Source organism: Lathamus discolor, chromosome 1 (genome assembly GCF_037157495.1).
Source record: "Lathamus discolor isolate bLatDis1 chromosome 1, bLatDis1.hap1, whole genome shotgun sequence".
NCBI lineage: Eukaryota > Metazoa > Chordata > Aves > Psittaciformes > Psittacidae > Lathamus > Lathamus discolor.
The window spans coordinates 72,306,999-72,326,008 of NC_088884.1; the positions used below are offsets into that span (position 1 = coordinate 72,306,999).

Below are 19,010 nucleotides of genomic sequence, written 5' to 3' on the forward strand. Positions count from 1 at the left end.
TATATTATTTCTTTTTAAGTCTTTTCAGGAGGCTAAGGAGATCTGTGGAAGAAGCTCCTCACATGGGAAACAACAGCATGATTTCACACCACGTCCTCCCTTCAAAAGGTCTTTAAACACCAACTCCTTTAGTTCAGCGAACCAGTGTCAAGTTATAGGAAGCAAAGACAAACCACCAACCTCTGAGAGGTTCAGAAGGAATGGCATGTGTTTGCTTCTAATAAAAAACCCCCAAACCAAGAAAGCCAGGAATTACAAACTAGACATGGATCATTCTTCATGTAATTCATGCTATAAGAACACTTCATTCATTAATACACAGAGCAAGAAACCAAGCAGGCAAAGAGGCAACAACAGTGGTGCAGCACGTCTAAAACTTTAATCTTTGTTTTAAAAGAGTACAGAGTCAAAAGAAGAAGACACTTTCTTCTCCTTCCCACCTTCCCATTCTCCATCCCATCGCTTCCTAAGTTCTCCCTAAAAGGAAATATTTGTTGATTAGTTTGACTTCCCTTCAAGTGAGGCATTCCCGTTAATTTCCAAAAGTAGGCCCCAATTCAGTAAAACACTCGCACATGCACTTCACTTTAGTCCACTCTCATTCATGGCAACATTTAAGTGTACATACTTGAATGCTGCTTTGAGTAGGGATGTTTTTAACTGAAGACTTAACTGAAGATGGGGGCCGGGGTATATTTGTGTGGTCTTAACAGGGCAGAGGAGGTAGAACAAACGCCATACATCATCTTGTTCCCAATTTAAAGGTAATTTTAGCAGCAGTCAGTGACTGACACATTGGTAAAATCCTAAGCAGCAGCTTAACCACAGAAGTGTGTAGCACTAAGAAATCCAGTGGCATTTAAAAAAAACAGTTAAAGCAGCTTCACAGGGTCAGTCAGACTTCCAAGTTTAAACACCCTCTGCTCCTAATGCCATTCAACAAACACGCTTCTTTCAATGCAGTTATATAAAGGGGAAGACTGGCAAGACAATACAAAAAAATAAAATATCAAGAATGAGAAAACCTACAGAGTTCAGAAAACAGGATTCTGGAAAACTGAAGTGTTTGTGTTTTATTTTACATTGTAGGCTTTCGCTTTTTATCCCTTTGAAATACGTTTAGCTTTAAATTAATAAAGTCCATAAACTAATACACTGGTATGTTCTTTAAACATACATAATAAAAATTCAGACATTATGCCATATTTAAATATCCCAATAATAAAAGAGTTAAAGTAATGCTGGCTAATGTGAGGATAAAATGCCTAGATAAAAGATGTTGTGGCTCTAAGGAAATGTGTGGATTAGAGGAGAATTGAGAGCAAAGCAGGTGATGCTTTAGTCTGAATCTGAACTGTCTTGCTTGTTGGTATGGTACTGGCTGACTGCTTCTTCCAAAGGAGCCATTGTACCATCCGGCCGCACTCCCATTGGTTTTATAAGCTCATCTCTGTAAGAGATTTAAAAGAAGAATATATATTAGCATATGCACACATATCAATTCACACGTGTATAATACAGTCACATACAGTATATGCTTTAGTGCATAATGAGCCTTTAAAAGGAAGTTATTTCTGCTAAAGCCCTCTGTTTTGAAGAAAGAGGAACAAAAAACCTTCCAAAATAGGTGGGAGGGGAAGAGCAGGATAGATAAAGACTTCATTCATGTAGGCCAAACCTACTTAGCCAATTAAAGACACCATGAAAAGTCAGCGCCTAATAGGCTCAAGACACAGAGCAGGTTCCCTGTTTTAGATACACAAACCAGCTTTTCTTCTGAGTGTTCCCTGACAGCCATTTCTTCCTAAAATCTCACCTGCCACTCTGGCCTGTATGTGCCCAGGCAATTAAACCAATGATTTGATACATATTCACCCTGTTGAAGGAAATAAACCAGTTACAAGAACGGACTCTGCCTACACCACTATTAAGGGTAAGTACTTGTTGATTCATTTAAAAAAAAAAGCTGACTGATTCTAATACTATTGCTTTTGTTTGTGGCAGTTTAATTACAGGATTGACAGCCATTTTAATCTCTTCAAAGCTCCAAAGGCCTCTCAGCAGCTAATCCAATTATATCTACTCCACAAGCTACAGCCTCATCTAAGAGATGATTAATTATTGATTAAGCCAATCAAAAAGTATTAGCAAAGATTTATTTAATCCTTACTTTTTATCACCTCATTTATATGTGGATTATGGCAAACACTGTAAGGGCAAAGATAACATTTTGATTTCCAGCCAAAAAAAAAAAAAGAATACCTCTAAATATTCAGGAGTCACCTTAAATAAAGGAGCAGAGGTTTGATGTCAATGTACCCCTTGCTTGAAAAGCAGCCCACTAAAACTACCAGTTTAACACACATGTACCATCCTCCCAAGCCACAGACCATACAACTCCATGGCTCAGTGGGGAAGAGAATGAAGAACCTAGGCCCACTGTAGGAGAGGATCTGGTTCGAGACCATCTTAAGAACCTGAACATACACAAGTCAGTGAGACCTGATGAAATCCATCCGCAAGTCCTGAAAGAGCTGGCGAATGAAGTTGCTAAGCCACTGGCCAGCATATTTGAAAAATCATGGCAGTCAGGTGAAGTTCCCAACGACTGGAAAAAGGGAAATATAACCCCCATTTTCAAGAAGGGGAAAATGGAAGACCCGGGGAATTACAGACCAGTCAGTCTCACCTCTGTGCCTGGCAAAATCTTGGAGCACATTCTCCTGGACAGCATGCTAAGGCACATGAAAAACAACAAGGTGCTTGGTGACAGCCAGCATGGCTTCACTAAGGGGAAATCCTGCCTGACCAATTTGGTGGCCTTCTATGATGGGGCTACAGAACTGATGGACAAGGGTAAAGCAGTTGATGTCATCTACCTGGACTTGTGCAAAGCGTTCAGCACTGTCCCACACAACATCCTTGTCTCTAAATTGGAGAGACATCAATTTGATGGATGGACCACTCGGTGGATAAAGAACTGGCTGGATGGCCTCACACAAAGAGTTGTGGTCAATGGCACAATGTCTGGCTGGAGACCGGTAATGAGTGGTGTCCCTCAGGGATCGGTGTTGGGACTGGTCTTGTTTAACATCTTCATCGCTAACATGGGCAGTGGGATTGAGTGCGCCCTCAGCAAGTTTGCCGATGACACCAAGCTGTGTGGTCCGGTTGATATGCTGGAGGGAAGGGATGCCATCCAGAGGGACCTTGACACGCTTGTGAGGTGGGCTGATGCCAACCTCATGAAGTTCAACCATGCCAAGTGCAAGGTCCTACACCTGGGTCGGAGCAATCCCAGACACAGCTACAGACTGGGCAAAGAAGAGATTCAGAGCAGCCCTGCAGAGAAGGACTTGGGGGTGCTGGTCGATGAGAAAATGAACATGAGCCGGCTTCAGTGTGCGCTCGCAGCCCAGAAAGCCAACCATATCCTGGGCTGCATCAAAAGGAGCGTGACCAGCAGGTCAAAGGAGGTGATCCTGCCCCTCTACACTGCTCTCGTGAGACCTCACCTGGAGTATTGTGTGCAGTTCTGGTGTCCTCAACATAAAAAGGACATGGAACTGCTGGAACAAGTCCAGAGGAGGGCCACGAGGATGATCAGGGGACTGGAGCACCTCCCGTATGAAGACAGGCTGAGAAAGTTGGGGCTGTTCAGCCTGGAGAAGAGAAGGCTGCGTGGAGACCTCATAGCAGCCTTCCAGTATCTGAAGGGGGCCTATAGGGATGCTGGGGAGGGACTCTTCGTCAGGGACTGTAATGACAGGACAAGGGGTAATGGGTTCAAACTTAAACAGGGGAAGTTTAGATTGGATATAAGGAGGAAATTCTTTCCTGTTAGGGTGGTGAGGCACTGGAATGGGTTGCCCAAGGAGGTTGTGAGTGCTCCATCCCTGGCCGTGTTCAAGGCCAGGATGGACAGAGCTTTACATGATATGGTTTAGTGTGAGGTGTCCCTGCCCATGGCAGGGGGATTGGAATTAGATGATCTTACGGTCCTTTACAACCCTAACTATTCTATGATTCTATGAAGCAAAGGCATTTCACCAGCTCTCTGCCTGGTCTGCACTACTACCTTGCCTGAAAAAGGGGACAGAAATTGTTTGTACACAGCTGGAAAGCTAACCTTAACACAACCACTGGAACAGCAAGACAGACCACAACAGAGTCTTGGGTGACAAGGTCTAGTGTGGGGCATTCTTGCCCACAGCAGGGGTGTTGGAACTAGATGATCTTCAGGTGCTTTCCAACCCTAACTATTCTCTGATTCTATGAATTGCATGCATACGCTGGATATGGTACAGTCAAGCAGCAGTTCAATTAAGTCTCCAAGAGTCTTTTTTGCTCAGGAAGAGCAGAGACTAGCAAGATAAATGCTGGCTATTTGCACAGATGTGGCAATCAGATACTACAGTGATAAGCTCACAAATCCCACTGCCTGTGGCATTTCAATACATGAGAAACTGGACCTGGAGAAACGGCTGTGATTTGGCTAAGGAGGCCTGGGTGGGAAGCTGGGGGCCAGGGAAGGTTTGTAATGACCATACTGAAGAGCCTAGGCTTTGGAGTTGCATCTAATAGCAAAAACTTTTTTCACAGGAAAACCTTCCTACACATCTAAGGCCTTTCTGGCTTTCAAACACCTTAATACAAACCAATTGCCCTTTGAAATCTGTAATCTTGCAACAATTCTTCAGTGTCACTTACTCAAGTTCAAGCCTCAATAGTGATCTATTACACTTGTATTTGAGAATACCCTGGTAAGTCCTTACTCGTATTTTTTAAGTCCTAAAAGTAAATACATAGCTACAAAGAACAACATCACCTTTGCTTGCCTTCTAAATTCAGAGGATCCTAGATTTTTGTTTTAAAAACCGTAACATATATTCTTAGGTTGCAGCATTTAACACTGTAGCCCAAAGTCATAGAATCACATCATTAACTAGTCATTTACAGTTTATTACTGGTAATTAATTATAATAGCTACTAAAGGATAAAGAAACAGTTCAAGAAAAAGGAAAGAGACAGAAAAACATGGTCCCAAGTCCCCTTATGTGGGGGCCTCCCTCTCCTCATGGAGGGATCCTTGCAATATGTTTGTAAATATTATCAATAAGTCCTATCTCACCATTTGTCAATTTCAAAGACATGGCTCTTTCTCAGCTATTTCCCTTTTACATCCTGCTACATGCACTACAGAACCTGACACAAAGTTTTGCTCTCCTGGTGAGTCATCTGGAGAGACACTGAACACCAGATATAATAGATAAGACATCCATATGCACAAGTACTGGTCTGTGGTTTTTGTGGGGGTCTTTTGCATGACATGTTTTGCATGACAATGTAATGCAGAAGTCTGAGTCACTGACATGCATTTGTATCTTCTTTGGTGATGCTCAAAAGCCTGTTTCTCAGTTCACTGTACTCATTTCAAAATGCACCATTATGAATCATTCTGTAGTGCATTTGAGGTTCATTCCCAGTGCATTTCCTTCTTTCTGGTCTTCAACTATGAGCTAGGCTGAGCTCAGATTTCATAGAATAACACAGATATTTATCAATTACCTCTCTGTTCCTGCAGGAGCTTCCTGCTTTTCAAGTCCTTGGCAGGATGAAAGATAGTTGTTACAAGTTCTCTCTCTATGAGAAGGATGAAGTCCATACATCCTTCCTCAGACAAATGCTATCCAGTGAAACTGAAGTGTATGAAGACACAGATATTCTAGGCCACCAAAAGACGAAGTAGGAGAAGCAGCAGGTATCAGCCTAAGTTTTTCCTAACTATGCTCTAGTCCTAAAACTGTGGAAAACTTGGCATTCTTTCACTAGTGAAGACATGACTGCAAGCTCTGACTCCACACAAGCTTACTCCTGGTTTTCAAAGAGGAAAAACAGAGAGGGAAACAAACAGCTGAAAAGATCTGGACTGACTACAGAGCTAGCTTCAGAAGTTTGGAACAACTATCTGCTAAATAACAGAATTTTGGATTGGATTGCAAAGGGCATCACTTCAGTACCATACTGAAATTAGCTGATCCTTACCTGGTATAAATGGTCTCAGCTCTGCCTACCTTAGCAATGTTGCCCATTCAGCACTGAGATACCTCAACTGAACTTTGACAACTTGGGTTAGCTGAGGATGTGCTAAGGTGAGCAACAGTACCTTAAGTAGTATATAGTTAAGGTTCTACTTAAGGTGAGATACAAGGGGGCAAGGAAAGCACCAGAAACTGGCAGGTATAGCCTCAGAAGACAGTTCGCTATCCAGAAACTGGATGTTTCCAGTACATCTATAGAGGGCAGAAAATAGATTGCTTCAGCCCAGTAGGTGGCAGTGGGAACACTTCTGTATCCATGAAGATGTATATGAGTACACAGTGTGCGTATTTATGCATATCTGAAATATTTGAACATCCTTATGTGGCCTCTCATATAGTCAAATACACCTTCTTGCAACATTCATTTTTCTAATGCAAACAAAGCATTCTATTCAAGTGTACTTAGAAACACACCATAATTAAACAGTTGGTAAAATGCATTCTCTTCTTCCACTTCCAGATCTCCCAAGAGTCCCTTCAAATGTAGCTATACAAGTTCTAGCTTCCTGCTTGCCATTTAGCTTAACAACTCAAAAATCATTCCCTTGTTTTGAAGGGTAACTCTTTCTTGTCTGCTTTATGTGCTATAGGGCAGTATTGACACACAGAATTAATGACAGCGTCAGTAATCAAACAGCCATCATGTAAACACCAGTCTGCTCCTTTGATAAAATGGCATGTTAGGGACCTATTCACCTCCTTATAATTGAGTACTACATAATAGTTCCGATCCTTTCATGTAACATTATTTTGTTCTATGGCTAGAAAGGGGAGGAAAAAAAACCCCTATGTAACATTGCCTTCTTCACTGATCCTATGATTAATTTTGTGTTTTTAATGAGTATGGTTGCTTATTTAGACAGGTTCTCTTACATACTCGTTTTGTTGACTTCTGTTCAATGTACAACAAAACCCAAGCTGTGATAATTGGAGACCATTTCATCAGCAAAAGGATTCTTGCTATTAATACAAGGTTGGCTTGGAAAAAGCATCCTGACATTTTAAATTAGTCAATTAATATACAATTCTACCTACCATTTATAACAGAAAAAACTGCTAGCATTTTTTCCAGACATTTTAATTAACACGGAATGTCTCAAATAATCCATTATATCAGCAGACAGAATACCGTACCACCCTGATTTAAGGCGGCTAACTTGATATTTTGCAAAAATGAAAGGTTCAGTTAAATCTTTTTGCAGATTTGAGGAGTTTTTCAAAGCTGAAAGATGTGCATCACATGCACAGGACACCGACTTACAGTCACCAAACAATTCTCAATGAATCAACAAGATTGTATCGGCCCTTACTCCAGACAAAGCCCATATAGCTACTTCAGGGCCAAGTTCAGGCACTGAGCAAACTACCTAAGTAACATCTACATCTCCAAGAGCTGCAGTATCAAGATTTTTCATCTTCATTTACACTTATAATTTATATATAATGATTTTAAAAAGTAATCTCATCTAGCCGAATTTGAGCAAAATATTAAATTTCTATAAAAGCTTTCATAGAACCCAAGTCTATGCTAATACATTGGGTTCACAAACAATATTCATCTTACTTCCACACATTTTGATAAAACAAAACTGGGTGATTAATTTTAATTTAATGGTCAATGACCCCATGAACAGGCCTAATACCAACAATCTAACAGAACAGAAACAATTCGGAACTAAGACCTGAAATGCCCAAATGCATGCATGCATTAGTTTTACATCATCTCAAACCAGTTTCAATTCTTCAGTGCCAGTGCTGAAAATAAAAATCCACTGGCATCTTACGGAACAAGGGAAAAAATACCACTTTACTACTTAGAGTTTCAATAAACCTAAACAAAGAGCACAGTGTAAACAGAAGCCATTAATGCAGGCTATGACTTTGCAATGAAGTAGTAGTGCTTTGCAAATTTGCTTTCTGACTTCAATCCGTCATCAGATAACATTTCAAAACCAATACAGAGCCAGTCAAAGCCAAATCTAGAACACCCCAGTGACAGACTGGCCTGATAATCCTCATCAGTCAGGAAGGAAACCAAGTTCTTCAGACCTTCAGCTTCCTTTTGTTTCATACCTTTCTCCAGTAAAAAAAGCATGCTAGCTCTTCAAAGCTTAGCTTCCATTACCGGGACAATACAAGTGTATTAAGCAAACCAGTTTTTGCTGTACATCATCCAAGTTCACCCTAAGCTCTTGTTCAAGTTGCACAGATACATAAACTCATTCAAGATTAAAAGAAGGAGCTGTTTGTTCCCTGTCCAACTTCCTCCCCTTTTATAAGCAAAGCACTGCACCAACTGAAACTGCTCAGTTCATGGTATATGTCCCCTTGTCTGATGACAACAAAGGCCAGCAGAAGCAGGAAACCTGCCACCAACAGTCTGCCTCAAAGCAAGATTCAAACCCCAGAATTAAGCTCCAGTTTAAATTTGTAGGTTGCAAACCAAGGGAAGAAGTGCATTCCACTGGTAGATTTAAGTATCTGAAAACTCCGAGCACTAAAGGGCTCAAGCTGGAGGCAGAAGTGTTCAATTCAAAAAGCATGGAGGAACTCCCACTACTATCAGCATGTTACAACTCTTTCTTCTTGCATACAGGACTGGCAGCTTCCCATTTCATTTAACATCTGCAAACCCTACAATTGAACTCAATTACATTCATTAAAAACATCCCACAGCCTCCCAAGACAAAGTCTTCTTTTCTTTTTCCTTCCTGCCAGCATTTCCCCTCACCCCCCAATTTTCAGTAAACAAAAAGGGTGGGAGAACAGTCAAGTGATTTTATTCATGTTATCACAGCACCTAAAAAGGGGTCACATCAACAGCACTGTCCCACAGTAATCACTATACTAAAAACCAAACAAACAAAAACCCCTGCAACAAAGAGAGTCCCAGTCCTGAAGAGTTTCCAGCCTAAATACTATAGACAAAACTGCAGGTGGATGTAACTGACACAGAAAGCCCAAGGTGAAAGTAAAGCTACTGGCCCAGAGGGTAAGTAGTGACACAGGGCACCAGCTGCTTAGTTATTGTCAGTTTGAAGCAGGCAACACAGCAGGTGCCTCCAATCCTCCAAACTGAAAAGGCTCTTATGCTACAGTAAGGCCATTTGGACTTTTGTGTAACTGCTATAGTGATAGCAACAGACTTGTCTTCAGTCTTAGTTTATCTCTGGTCTCAATCTTCCTTTTAAGAAAGTTTTAGACCATTTAGTCATTTTATTGTGGTACCCCTAATTCTCAGCGTCTTAATTCTCTAGCTTACATAGCAATCATCCCATTTTACACAGCAGTTCAATGAAGACTGCATGTGCACTCCATTTTCTTCTCTTTATTTAAAAGACTGTAACATACTACACTTGTTTTCCATGCAAATAATGTGGAAAAAGTACCGAATTACTTCACTGACAGTCTCAGGTCAGTTGTTCCAAGATCCTTCCCTGCTTTCACTCCTGCTTATAATTCAGTCTTTGTCAGCTATTACAAAATTCAGATTCTCCCATCTTTTGCTGTATTCCTAATCTTTAATAGAGATGCAAAAATACTTGGCTTGCTAATTTCACTTGACAGATCTTGTTTGATTATCTACAGACTCTCACAAACACATTTCTAGCTGCTGAGTTTTCCCATATTTGAAGAACGATCCTCTAATATATTTACCTAAATTCCTACAGCTCAATTCACTGGTAAATCAGTATTACATTAAGTGTTCCTTAAGAATGTAAAACTTTGCTTCCACAGAAACCAAACTACAAGTAATTGTTCCAATATGGCTACATGCATGAGGGAAGAAAAAACAAGAAGTTCTAGGCATACTGAGTCAAAGAGGAAAAAGAAAAGCTACAGTTAACAGCACAGGACTGTTCCCTTTTTGTATTCAGAAAGCTGTAAGGTAAAAATCTACTTCCTGTATCAATAACGTACACCTTTATGCCACATTAAGTACCACCTTCTTTTATGGCCTTATCCCAGTTATTTAAAAGAAATTATAAAAGCTCATTTGTAATCCAGCCCACACTGACTCGACTCTAATAAATCCACAATAATTCTTAACTCTAAATTCCCTTTTAATTGGTCTATTATATAAATTATTGCTTCTGATGAGAAGTATTTTCACACCGTATTTGTTCTTCCTATAAGCAGCAGACATAAGTAGTTACCACAAAATGCTCCTCATTGACTTGAGGAAAATGAGTACACTTGCCTTGGGCTTGGACTGTGTCCCACACTTTAAAAGGAGAAACTCTTTTCATTTACCAGCCTATCCATTTAGGAGGCAGATCCCCTCACCACCAGATCTTCCTGATTCTGTCCAATCCTCTCCAAAACAGGTTTCCTCTGAAGTCCTGTTACACATTACTCTTTTCTTTGAAGTGCTAAAGATTTTTCTCTGCAGTTAAAGGGGTCCTAATCCTGCAAAGAAGTTGATTATAGCACCAGTTTGAAGGACTAGACCTCAGAAAAGAGCAAGGATACAAGCTGCCGCCCTCAAAAGCAGCTATAATGCAATACCTGGAAAGTTTGTCAAACATGTTGACAAGCTTCATGGCTTCATATTCTTTCTGTTCTTCTGTCATTTCATCCATTGGATTGGGCATTGGTTCTTCTAGATGACCAGTGATAAGGTTAATGCTGGAGGTGGAAAACCAAGACAGTTTACATTTCTAAATACGTCAATTTTCTATCTTCTTTAGAGGTGGAAAGATGAACACACCAACAGAAACAACCAAGACTATAACTATCTGAACTGCACATCAAAGCTTTTACTAAAGAGCCAGCCTTCATATTTATACCTTTTTTGTAGCCTTTTCTCATTAATCATGATATTATCTTCTTGTTGATTCACAGTATTAATTTCTTGTTAGTTACTCAGAAATATGCAGTCCACTAGTACTTGTTATGTTTATAACACATACACAAGCAGTTTGAAAGCAGGGGAATAATGATGGTAAAAAATGACAACGTCATTAGTAATAATGACATAGACGAGGAACAGCGACAGATACCTCTTTGAAGCTAACTCTGTACAGGCTTAACTTTAAAAATACAGACAGGTTCCATTTATGTTTTCTTATCCATGAAGATCTGTTGAATTAGTTGACTACTGCCCTCCCATGCTGGTTTTTGCTCAAACCAAATTAAGGTTACTTTACTTTGAGAATTTACAATGCCAGTTTTATTTCCACTGTTAAAACAAGTGAATGGCTACAAAGAAATGGTAGCAAACAACAGAGAAATAGTTTTAAAGGATACTTTAAGGGCAAATTCTCTTTTCAGGCAGTTAAACCACAAACATTTAAGAGCAGTACAGCAAATCAGATGCATACATCAAGTGACAATTGTCTTGAATGTTTCATTTAATTGTCAGCTTTTAAATAAATAGATATTATATACTAAACAGATGCACGTAACTGGACGTTAGGCTTTTGAAAGACCAGAGACAAAAGAGTGGGGGAGAAAATAACCCTGAAGTTCAGAAATAAAGAGAAACCTCATGTTTTAGAGTTCCTTTCTTAGCACAGAAGCAATATAATTCCTGAAACTTCTTATACATTTAATCCTGTCTATTGTTCATGTTCCTTAATAAGAATCTTCCAGTAAGCTACAACCCCGTCATACACCTAACCATGTCTGTGCAATTCAGTGAAAACTGAGTAAAGCGGAAAAAGAACATCCTTCAGATGCCCACTATCGACAATCTCAGAACCTAATTAAAAGCACAGATGTAACATGACAAATTGAAACCTCTAACACCAAATCAAATACAATTAATAAAAATCAACAGACAGAGCTTTTACCTGATCACTGAATCCTTCAAACACATATACTGGATTCCTGATGCATGACTTCTATGGACCTACTTGATCCTTCAGAGAATGTTACTACCAGGCAATCCAAGTGACTGAAACTAGACCTACTATTTTGTTCCTTTGTCACAAAGTCCTGCTTAAAACCCTGAGCCACTCTTGACACCTTTATTTCCTGTTACAGAGATACACCCCACAAACAATAGCAGTCTGGCAACTTCATGTGAGTTCCTGGAAGATCTGGGGCAAAAGCCACCCTTGCTAAGTTGGTTACTACGGTTTTTTTTTCCTACAATTTGCTCAAAAATCTCTTTTCATACTTGAATGCTAAATAGGTTGTCAGACTGAAGTTAAATCATTCTCATGGTAACTCCCCCCAGCCCTGCCCATGGCGATACATGACTATATGATGGTCGCTATCAGAGTTTCTCACTATTAGACCATGAAGTCAACAGAAGGCAGTAGTTAATACAAGAACATGTAATTCCAAAACTGGCCTCTCTGGAAAAGTTGAAACAATATAAGTATGTTAAAACATCTAAACTGCAACGGGATATGCAGAATTGAAAACAATACTATACTTTGGCTTTGCAGATTTGTATTCTTCTGTATCTGTATCTTCGTCATCTGAGTACCAGTGATCTCCTCTTCCTCCTGCTAACAGGCCCCTTGCTGCCAGCAATCCTGCCGCATTACCATAGCCTGTATATTTTAACAAGCTGTCAACTGCAAAGGGTGAAACAGAAAATCATTCAGCTATAATCAGCTACAAACCAAACCAGTGTAATGTTACAAGAATCAAGAGTTATAGCAAGAGGCAAATACACTAATTACAGGAAGACCTTATATAAAAGGGAGAAGAAAAAGTACAGTTTTACCTCTCTCTTTACAAAGAACAAAAAGAAATTCTGCTGCAATCTGCTTTACTCCAAGGTCAACATGTGTCATAAGACGCACAAGCTTGTTCCTCACTGTTGTGCCAACTTCTGGACGATTTGATACATCTCTTAATGGAGGTAACACCTAGCAGTACAAAAAACAAGGAAAACCAGCATAGAATGCATGGCAATACCTAGGCAATCCTTGCAGAAACAGTCAACAGAACAAGAAAATACTGTAAGCTCTGCTCCTTCAAAAGAAGGAATAAAATCAACCCAACTATGCTTAATGCACCAGTAATGACTCTTGCTTCTTAACATAATCAGGCTTCCTGCCATCCTGGGCAGAAGAATATTCAGTCCCAAACACAGACTTTTAAAGAAAGACAACTATTAGGAGTTTAAGAGCACAATGATTGCTCCCAAATAGTTGGCCAACAGGCATCAGTGACCTAATGTTCTTTGTTTCTTTGTTTTGCTCAGATATCTGGCATTAGCATTAAAAATACCAGCTTAAGGAAACTTACAATGTTAACATGATGGGTAATTTATACAGAACAATTAATATACTTACTATGAAAAAGCAGGAAAAGAAGTCACAGTGCAAGTTCTACTAGCGTGAATTTCAAAAATCAGCTCAACATTTATAGAGGAAATGTGTTTTTCTCCCAGAAAACACTCTGAAAAGCTCAAGCTAAATTTCAGAATGATTTTGGAGAAAACATTTTTAACATTTCCCCAAACACACTATTTTCTCATCAAATGTCATCAATATCATTAACTTCAACGCTGAAGAAAGGCAGGAGATGCTTGTTTTGCAACCTAGCTTCTGCCTCCTTGTGAATATACCTTCAGACTCAAAACCTGTATTAAGTTTTTCACATTCAAAGGATATGATATGATTTGCAAACCAACCTGGGCTATAACGTGAAAGATTTAATGATCTGAAGACTCTTATAGTTTTACTCCGGTACTTTACTAAGGAATGAAACCAAAGATGTCACTAATTGTCATAAGAAATTGCAGGTCCTTTCTTTTCTGGGTGTCCAACGTAAAATGTCATGTTCTGTGCAAAATTACTGCACAATTACTACTGAAATCAGCCTCCCTGGGAACCCATACTTAAACAAATGAATGCTACACTATTGAATACTTTGAAAAAAACAGACCCCATCTTTTTCAAACTAAGTATTCAAACAATTAGCAAAAGCATTTCAGTTTGTCCCTGCTTACTTTCCCCAATGGGGATAGTACCATGACTGCTATTTCACAGAGTGCTGTAAGAATGAATTAATGTTTTCAGAGTACTTTAATACTAATGCAGTGATGAGTGTCATAGGACAGTCCATGAGGAAATTAATCATTCTGTCTTCAGATCAGAATTTGAATAGTGCACAATAAATAAAGCCTAAGGCCAACACTTAACAATGAGGGTAATTCAAAATATCAAACATCCAGTCATGCAGTTAGCAGTATCCATCCATTCTGTGCACTATATGAGGCAGCAGTCTGTGGTAGGAAACAGCATGCAGTTATATCCTGCCATCTTGATGCCAAGATGTCGTAAAAACATGCAGACAACTTCATTTCCTAATTTCTGAACATTTGGCTCTGCAATTTACTTATTTATTTTATTTAACAGATCAGAAGAGCATCCTAGAAAAGAACTTCTGCAAACAAAAACAATAAACAGCCAGAACAAGTTTCTCAAATTCCTCAAAACCACTTTTCTGGTACAGATGAAAGAATCAGAAAATACATGTTTTTTTTCATTATAAACTCCATTTCTGAATTCAGGCACAGCTTTGATCTACAATGCAACCAAAAATCACCTCTGCTTAGGAAAAAGAACATTTCTCAGCTGCTTTCAGCTGCCTTTCCCCTGCTCATCTTTTAACTTCTCTTTCTTTGACTTCAGGAGAAACAGCAAAACAAACAGAAAACACCATACCCAGCCACCAAGCAACAGAGATCCTTTAGATCTTTTAACCATGGCACAGACATTTTTTTTTCCTATAAAAAGCCTACCCACGGTCTGTACTGTACTAAACAGCTCTTATAAAAGATGAAGTGATGAAGTGTGCTACTGCTCAGGGACAGTTTTAACCTGACAGAACAGCGGACACACACTGGTACACAAGCTTCAATTCCAATGACTCATGCCTGCTGAGATCAAACTAAAGCTCAAGCTGAACCAATCAAAACACCTGTAGCCTCACTGGCTACCACGCAGCTTTGCAAAGTTTTATTAAATGCACTGATTTTGGTTTTATACATATGCTGGATGTAAGGGGACAGACCTCACTGAGTTTTTTGCCCCTGTGTCAGGTGATCACAGTTTTAGAATACCCCTAATGTTGTTATTTAACAGCTCTACAAAATGCATCATGGAACTTAGGCCATAATATCTATTGATTTGCATGACTAAAAAACTATTTCTATAGCTGACAGCTCTTAGAGACCTAACAGAAGAAACCACTGCAGAGAACTTTGGGGGTACTTAATAGGAAACCATTTGTACTCAAGTGTCAGTCTTGCACTGATATACAAACCTCAGAAAGTTTATCACTAGCTTCTTTTTCAAATTTTGATGAATATTTTGCTTACCTGAGCTTTGATAAACTTCCTGATATTCCTATGAGTTCGGCAGCATTCAGTTAATAAACTGAGAACTGGAGTCAGACCTTCTCTATAACTGCTTCCCTAAAACAAAACCAAATACAGATAAAACATTTTTAAGAGCAAGTCTTCCTTTTCAAATCCGATGAACCCTTCAATAAACTCCTATATGACAGCCAAAACATGACCTTCACACAGTTATCACCAAAGAGCCAGAAGTTCATCGTAATACACAAATATGCTTCAGATACTCATAGGAATTTGCTCTCAATTTTGAGATGTTGCACAGTCTAGAAGCAGGACATCCATATTTGTACTGTCTGAAGGTTTGCAATAAGCTTTACATGTGTGCCCTTTTTTGTTTTAATGAAAGAGACCCCCATTGTGTAGAATCTTTGCAGCCCATACCTTGTCTATTCTCTTCTCCATGAAATCCAGTAAAATCTGGATTGCTCCCATATTCATACCATTGTATTTTATATCTGTTTCCTCTTGGGATGATGGTTTAATAAGAACATCCAAGCAAGAAACGGGAACATTGCTTAAGAGGTTGATTGCATTGCTGAAACAGATTTAATAAAATAATTTTTATTCATTTGGAAGAAAGAATTAAAACCAGAGTACAACTCACCATAAACTGTACAACTGCAACCAAAAGGAGGCCCTGCAACTCAAACAATGCGTTATTTTTTACGCCCTGGGTTTTAAGGCAGAATGCATTACCTTAGAACTAACAAGCAAAAAGAAAGACAAAAGCTCCAAAAGCTATACTGTAGCAGTGCATTATTACTTCCAAACCCCATAGTATCCTATATCCCACAGATAAGGCACCCCATCCAGCAGTGCATTACAGCAGCTGATCTTGCAGGACAGCAGGGGGAACTCTCACATTGATTTGCAGCGGTCAGAGCATTTTCCTCCTTGAAACTTAAAAACATTTGACAATGCATCTGTGTTATGATCATTAGTGAGACCAAGTACACCACAGAAAACATTTCCTCCTCCTGTAAGGGTGGATCATGGTGGCAATCTTTCAGGTCCCCCAGAATATTTTCACTTTTACTTGGCTTGCAGTGCACTGGAAATACAGAAGGCTTTTATCACATTGAAAAAAGATCCAGGTTTATTTCCTGAGCACTACTTTCAGTAACTGACAGTCTCTGCATTCTACAAAGCACAAAGAAGTGCACTTCCCAAATATCCATTAAGTGATTTAAATTAGACCACATGGTCTCTCCTTCATCTTTAGTGGAGTAAGAAGGAACTTACTTTGCAAGGGGTCTCTTGTATGGTGCATACACATCCCCCGCGTTTGCTATCTATCTGTTCTCATTATACAGAGTTGTGTTTGTACTTTTCCTGAATATGAGGCTGAATTACACAAACGCTGCAAAAACTGGAACTCTGTCACTATTTACTTGCTGATGCCCAACTAAACTTAAAAATGGATATACTTACAAATACTACAGAACTATTTAACCTTACATGTGCAGACCTCAAAGCTGTCAACGAAACAAGTACTGAAGTTTCAGGGATTGGCAAAGCATTCCAAGAATAGAGAAAACTTTTCACTTTTAATAATACCTACTTAGAAGCTGCCCTAAGTTTCTATGCTATTAATATAATCCTAACAAAGAACTAGTGAAAGGGAAAGCAAACTGTGGCAATCAAATGTAGCAGGATTTCTAACAAGCGTGCTGGTTTTGGTCTGCGCAGACTCAGTGGCTGTGCCACATTGTGCCATCTCCCTTTTGCTCCATTAGCAATTGAAATTCAGACAACTTCTACTTTTTGGAAAGCTTGTTTCTCTTTGTTTTGCTTCTAATTCCTGTTTAAGATACGTCTTTTATACCATGGAAGTTATTCCTCTCCAATAATTCAGGAATAGCTAGAAACAAAACAGACTGAAATTCAACAAATATTTGGTGGCTTCAGGCCTTTCATCAAAAGTTCTCTTTTTACCAGTTTCTTATTAAACAACCAAGTTCCCGAACACCTACAAAATTAATTTTCTGGATCACTGTGTCTGAGCTATTCTTTTCAATAAATGAAGCCTGGCTTTCTGATCTTTGTCACTCCACTGACAGTTTTATTTGTGGTAGAGGAGTGTATGAAATTCTCCAGCTACCAGGAAGTCAGTGACTATGCACAGATCTGCACAATAGTGTTTGCATTCCTACTCCAGGGGGTAGAAATACTGCGTATATTACTCTCCCCTTTTCGGCTTCCTAGAGATCATTAATCACTGGGACATGACATCCACCCACTCATGCTCCCAGCCCCCTCCTGATATGCAAATTCAGAAGCAAAGGCCTATTTAGAGCTGCTGAATGCCTTGATTAAAACCTTGTTAGTGGGCAAAAATGGCACTTACTCTCAATATGTGGTGCTTTAAGCTGCTCATATTCGAACATTAAGTAATGACAAGACAGAGCCACGATAATGACAACAATAACAGGTACTAAATTAGTTGAGATATTTTTGTAGGTAACTTCTTATTTATCAGAAATGGAGCCACACTGACAATCAGCGCATCACAGCTCAGGGTGTATATCCAACACCTGACGCTCACATAAAATAAATCCTCAACTTACACATTCAGAACATAAGCATTCAATTCAGAGCATTAGCAATTCATACAATGTGCTTTAACAGGCTGCCTGACCCCTTCATTTAAGCATCTTACATTCCGCAGATTTACAAACTTGGAGAAGTGCAAGTGATCAGCAGTTCTAAGAAACAGACTTATGCTCCCTGGTGCTTCATAAAGTTCATTCTGCATTCAACACTGCTTATATTTTACTTTCTTTTTAACATTATTTTCATAATTGCCCTACTGATAGGCTCCAGGTGGAACTCAAAGCAAGAAGTCGCACTCTGCTCTCTAACTCGCACCTCATCTCTAACAACACAGATTGCATGGTCAGAGTCCAGCATCCTAAACTGCCCAAATGATGACGCAGACTCATTTTTGTAGCTATGCTATGTTAGCTATAGACTGCTAACACAAGTTTACTCATCCATTATTGAAGTTCCTATCAGGAATTAAAGTTTTGCTTGACCAAGTACATCAGGGGACTGAAGTGGGGCCCTCTGATCCAGGCTCCTGATCCCTCTGAGGATTTGCAAGGGCCTTACTTCTGACTATACCTTTTCTATTCCAGAGCAGCCTTGTGATGAATAGTCTTGGCAGAAAAACATGTTAAATTATTCAGCTTTTATTGCATCTTGCAGCATTCATGGCCAAAATTCAGGCTCTGCAAATGGGCTGAAATATCCGTATCACAAAAGTCAAAATCTGCCCAGTGCTCTTCTAGCATGTTAAAAACCGTTGAGTTTGACATAAACCAAGATCGAATACTACATGCAGCAATACTACACTTGCATTCTTTCTTCCATTAGCTTGAGCTAAACAAACTAGCTAGAGGGTAGTTAACAGCTAACAGAGGGAGAAAGCTGTTTTCCCAGCATAACAGATGCAAAGAGTGATGCAGTGCCACACTGAGTCTGATGGAGAAGGGGAAACAATTGAAGTGACACAGGCAACGATAACCATTCTCATTTCTTTTCTGCTTCCCCTTGTCAGAATTATGGAGAATCCTTGCCTT

The 19,010-nt window shown here is 39.5% G+C and overlaps 1 protein-coding gene across 3 annotated transcripts in view; it reads right to left on the reverse strand.

Annotated features, from left to right (window-relative positions):
• Nucleotides 1-360: 360 nt before the first annotated feature.
• The window catches only part of RIC8B (RIC8 guanine nucleotide exchange factor B), a 37,431-nt gene continuing 18,781 nt past the window's right edge, over nucleotides 361-19,010 (reverse strand). For 2 of the 3 annotated variants that reach the window (XM_065679679.1, XM_065679662.1), the window contains 6 exons: nucleotides 15,811-15,964; nucleotides 15,391-15,486; nucleotides 12,784-12,928; nucleotides 12,487-12,631; nucleotides 10,611-10,730; nucleotides 361-1,450 (listed from right to left, as the gene is read on the reverse strand). In XM_065679679.1, coding sequence (XP_065535751.1) covers nucleotides 1,339-1,450; nucleotides 10,611-10,730; nucleotides 12,487-12,631; nucleotides 12,784-12,928; nucleotides 15,391-15,486; nucleotides 15,811-15,964 — 772 coding nt within the window. In that variant the 3' untranslated portion in view covers nucleotides 361-1,338. Of the gene's footprint in view, nucleotides 1,451-10,361; nucleotides 10,512-10,610; nucleotides 10,731-12,486; nucleotides 12,632-12,783; nucleotides 12,929-15,390; nucleotides 15,487-15,810; nucleotides 15,965-19,010 lie in introns of those variants that run through there. The other variant, XM_065679670.1, reaches the window with a different exon arrangement.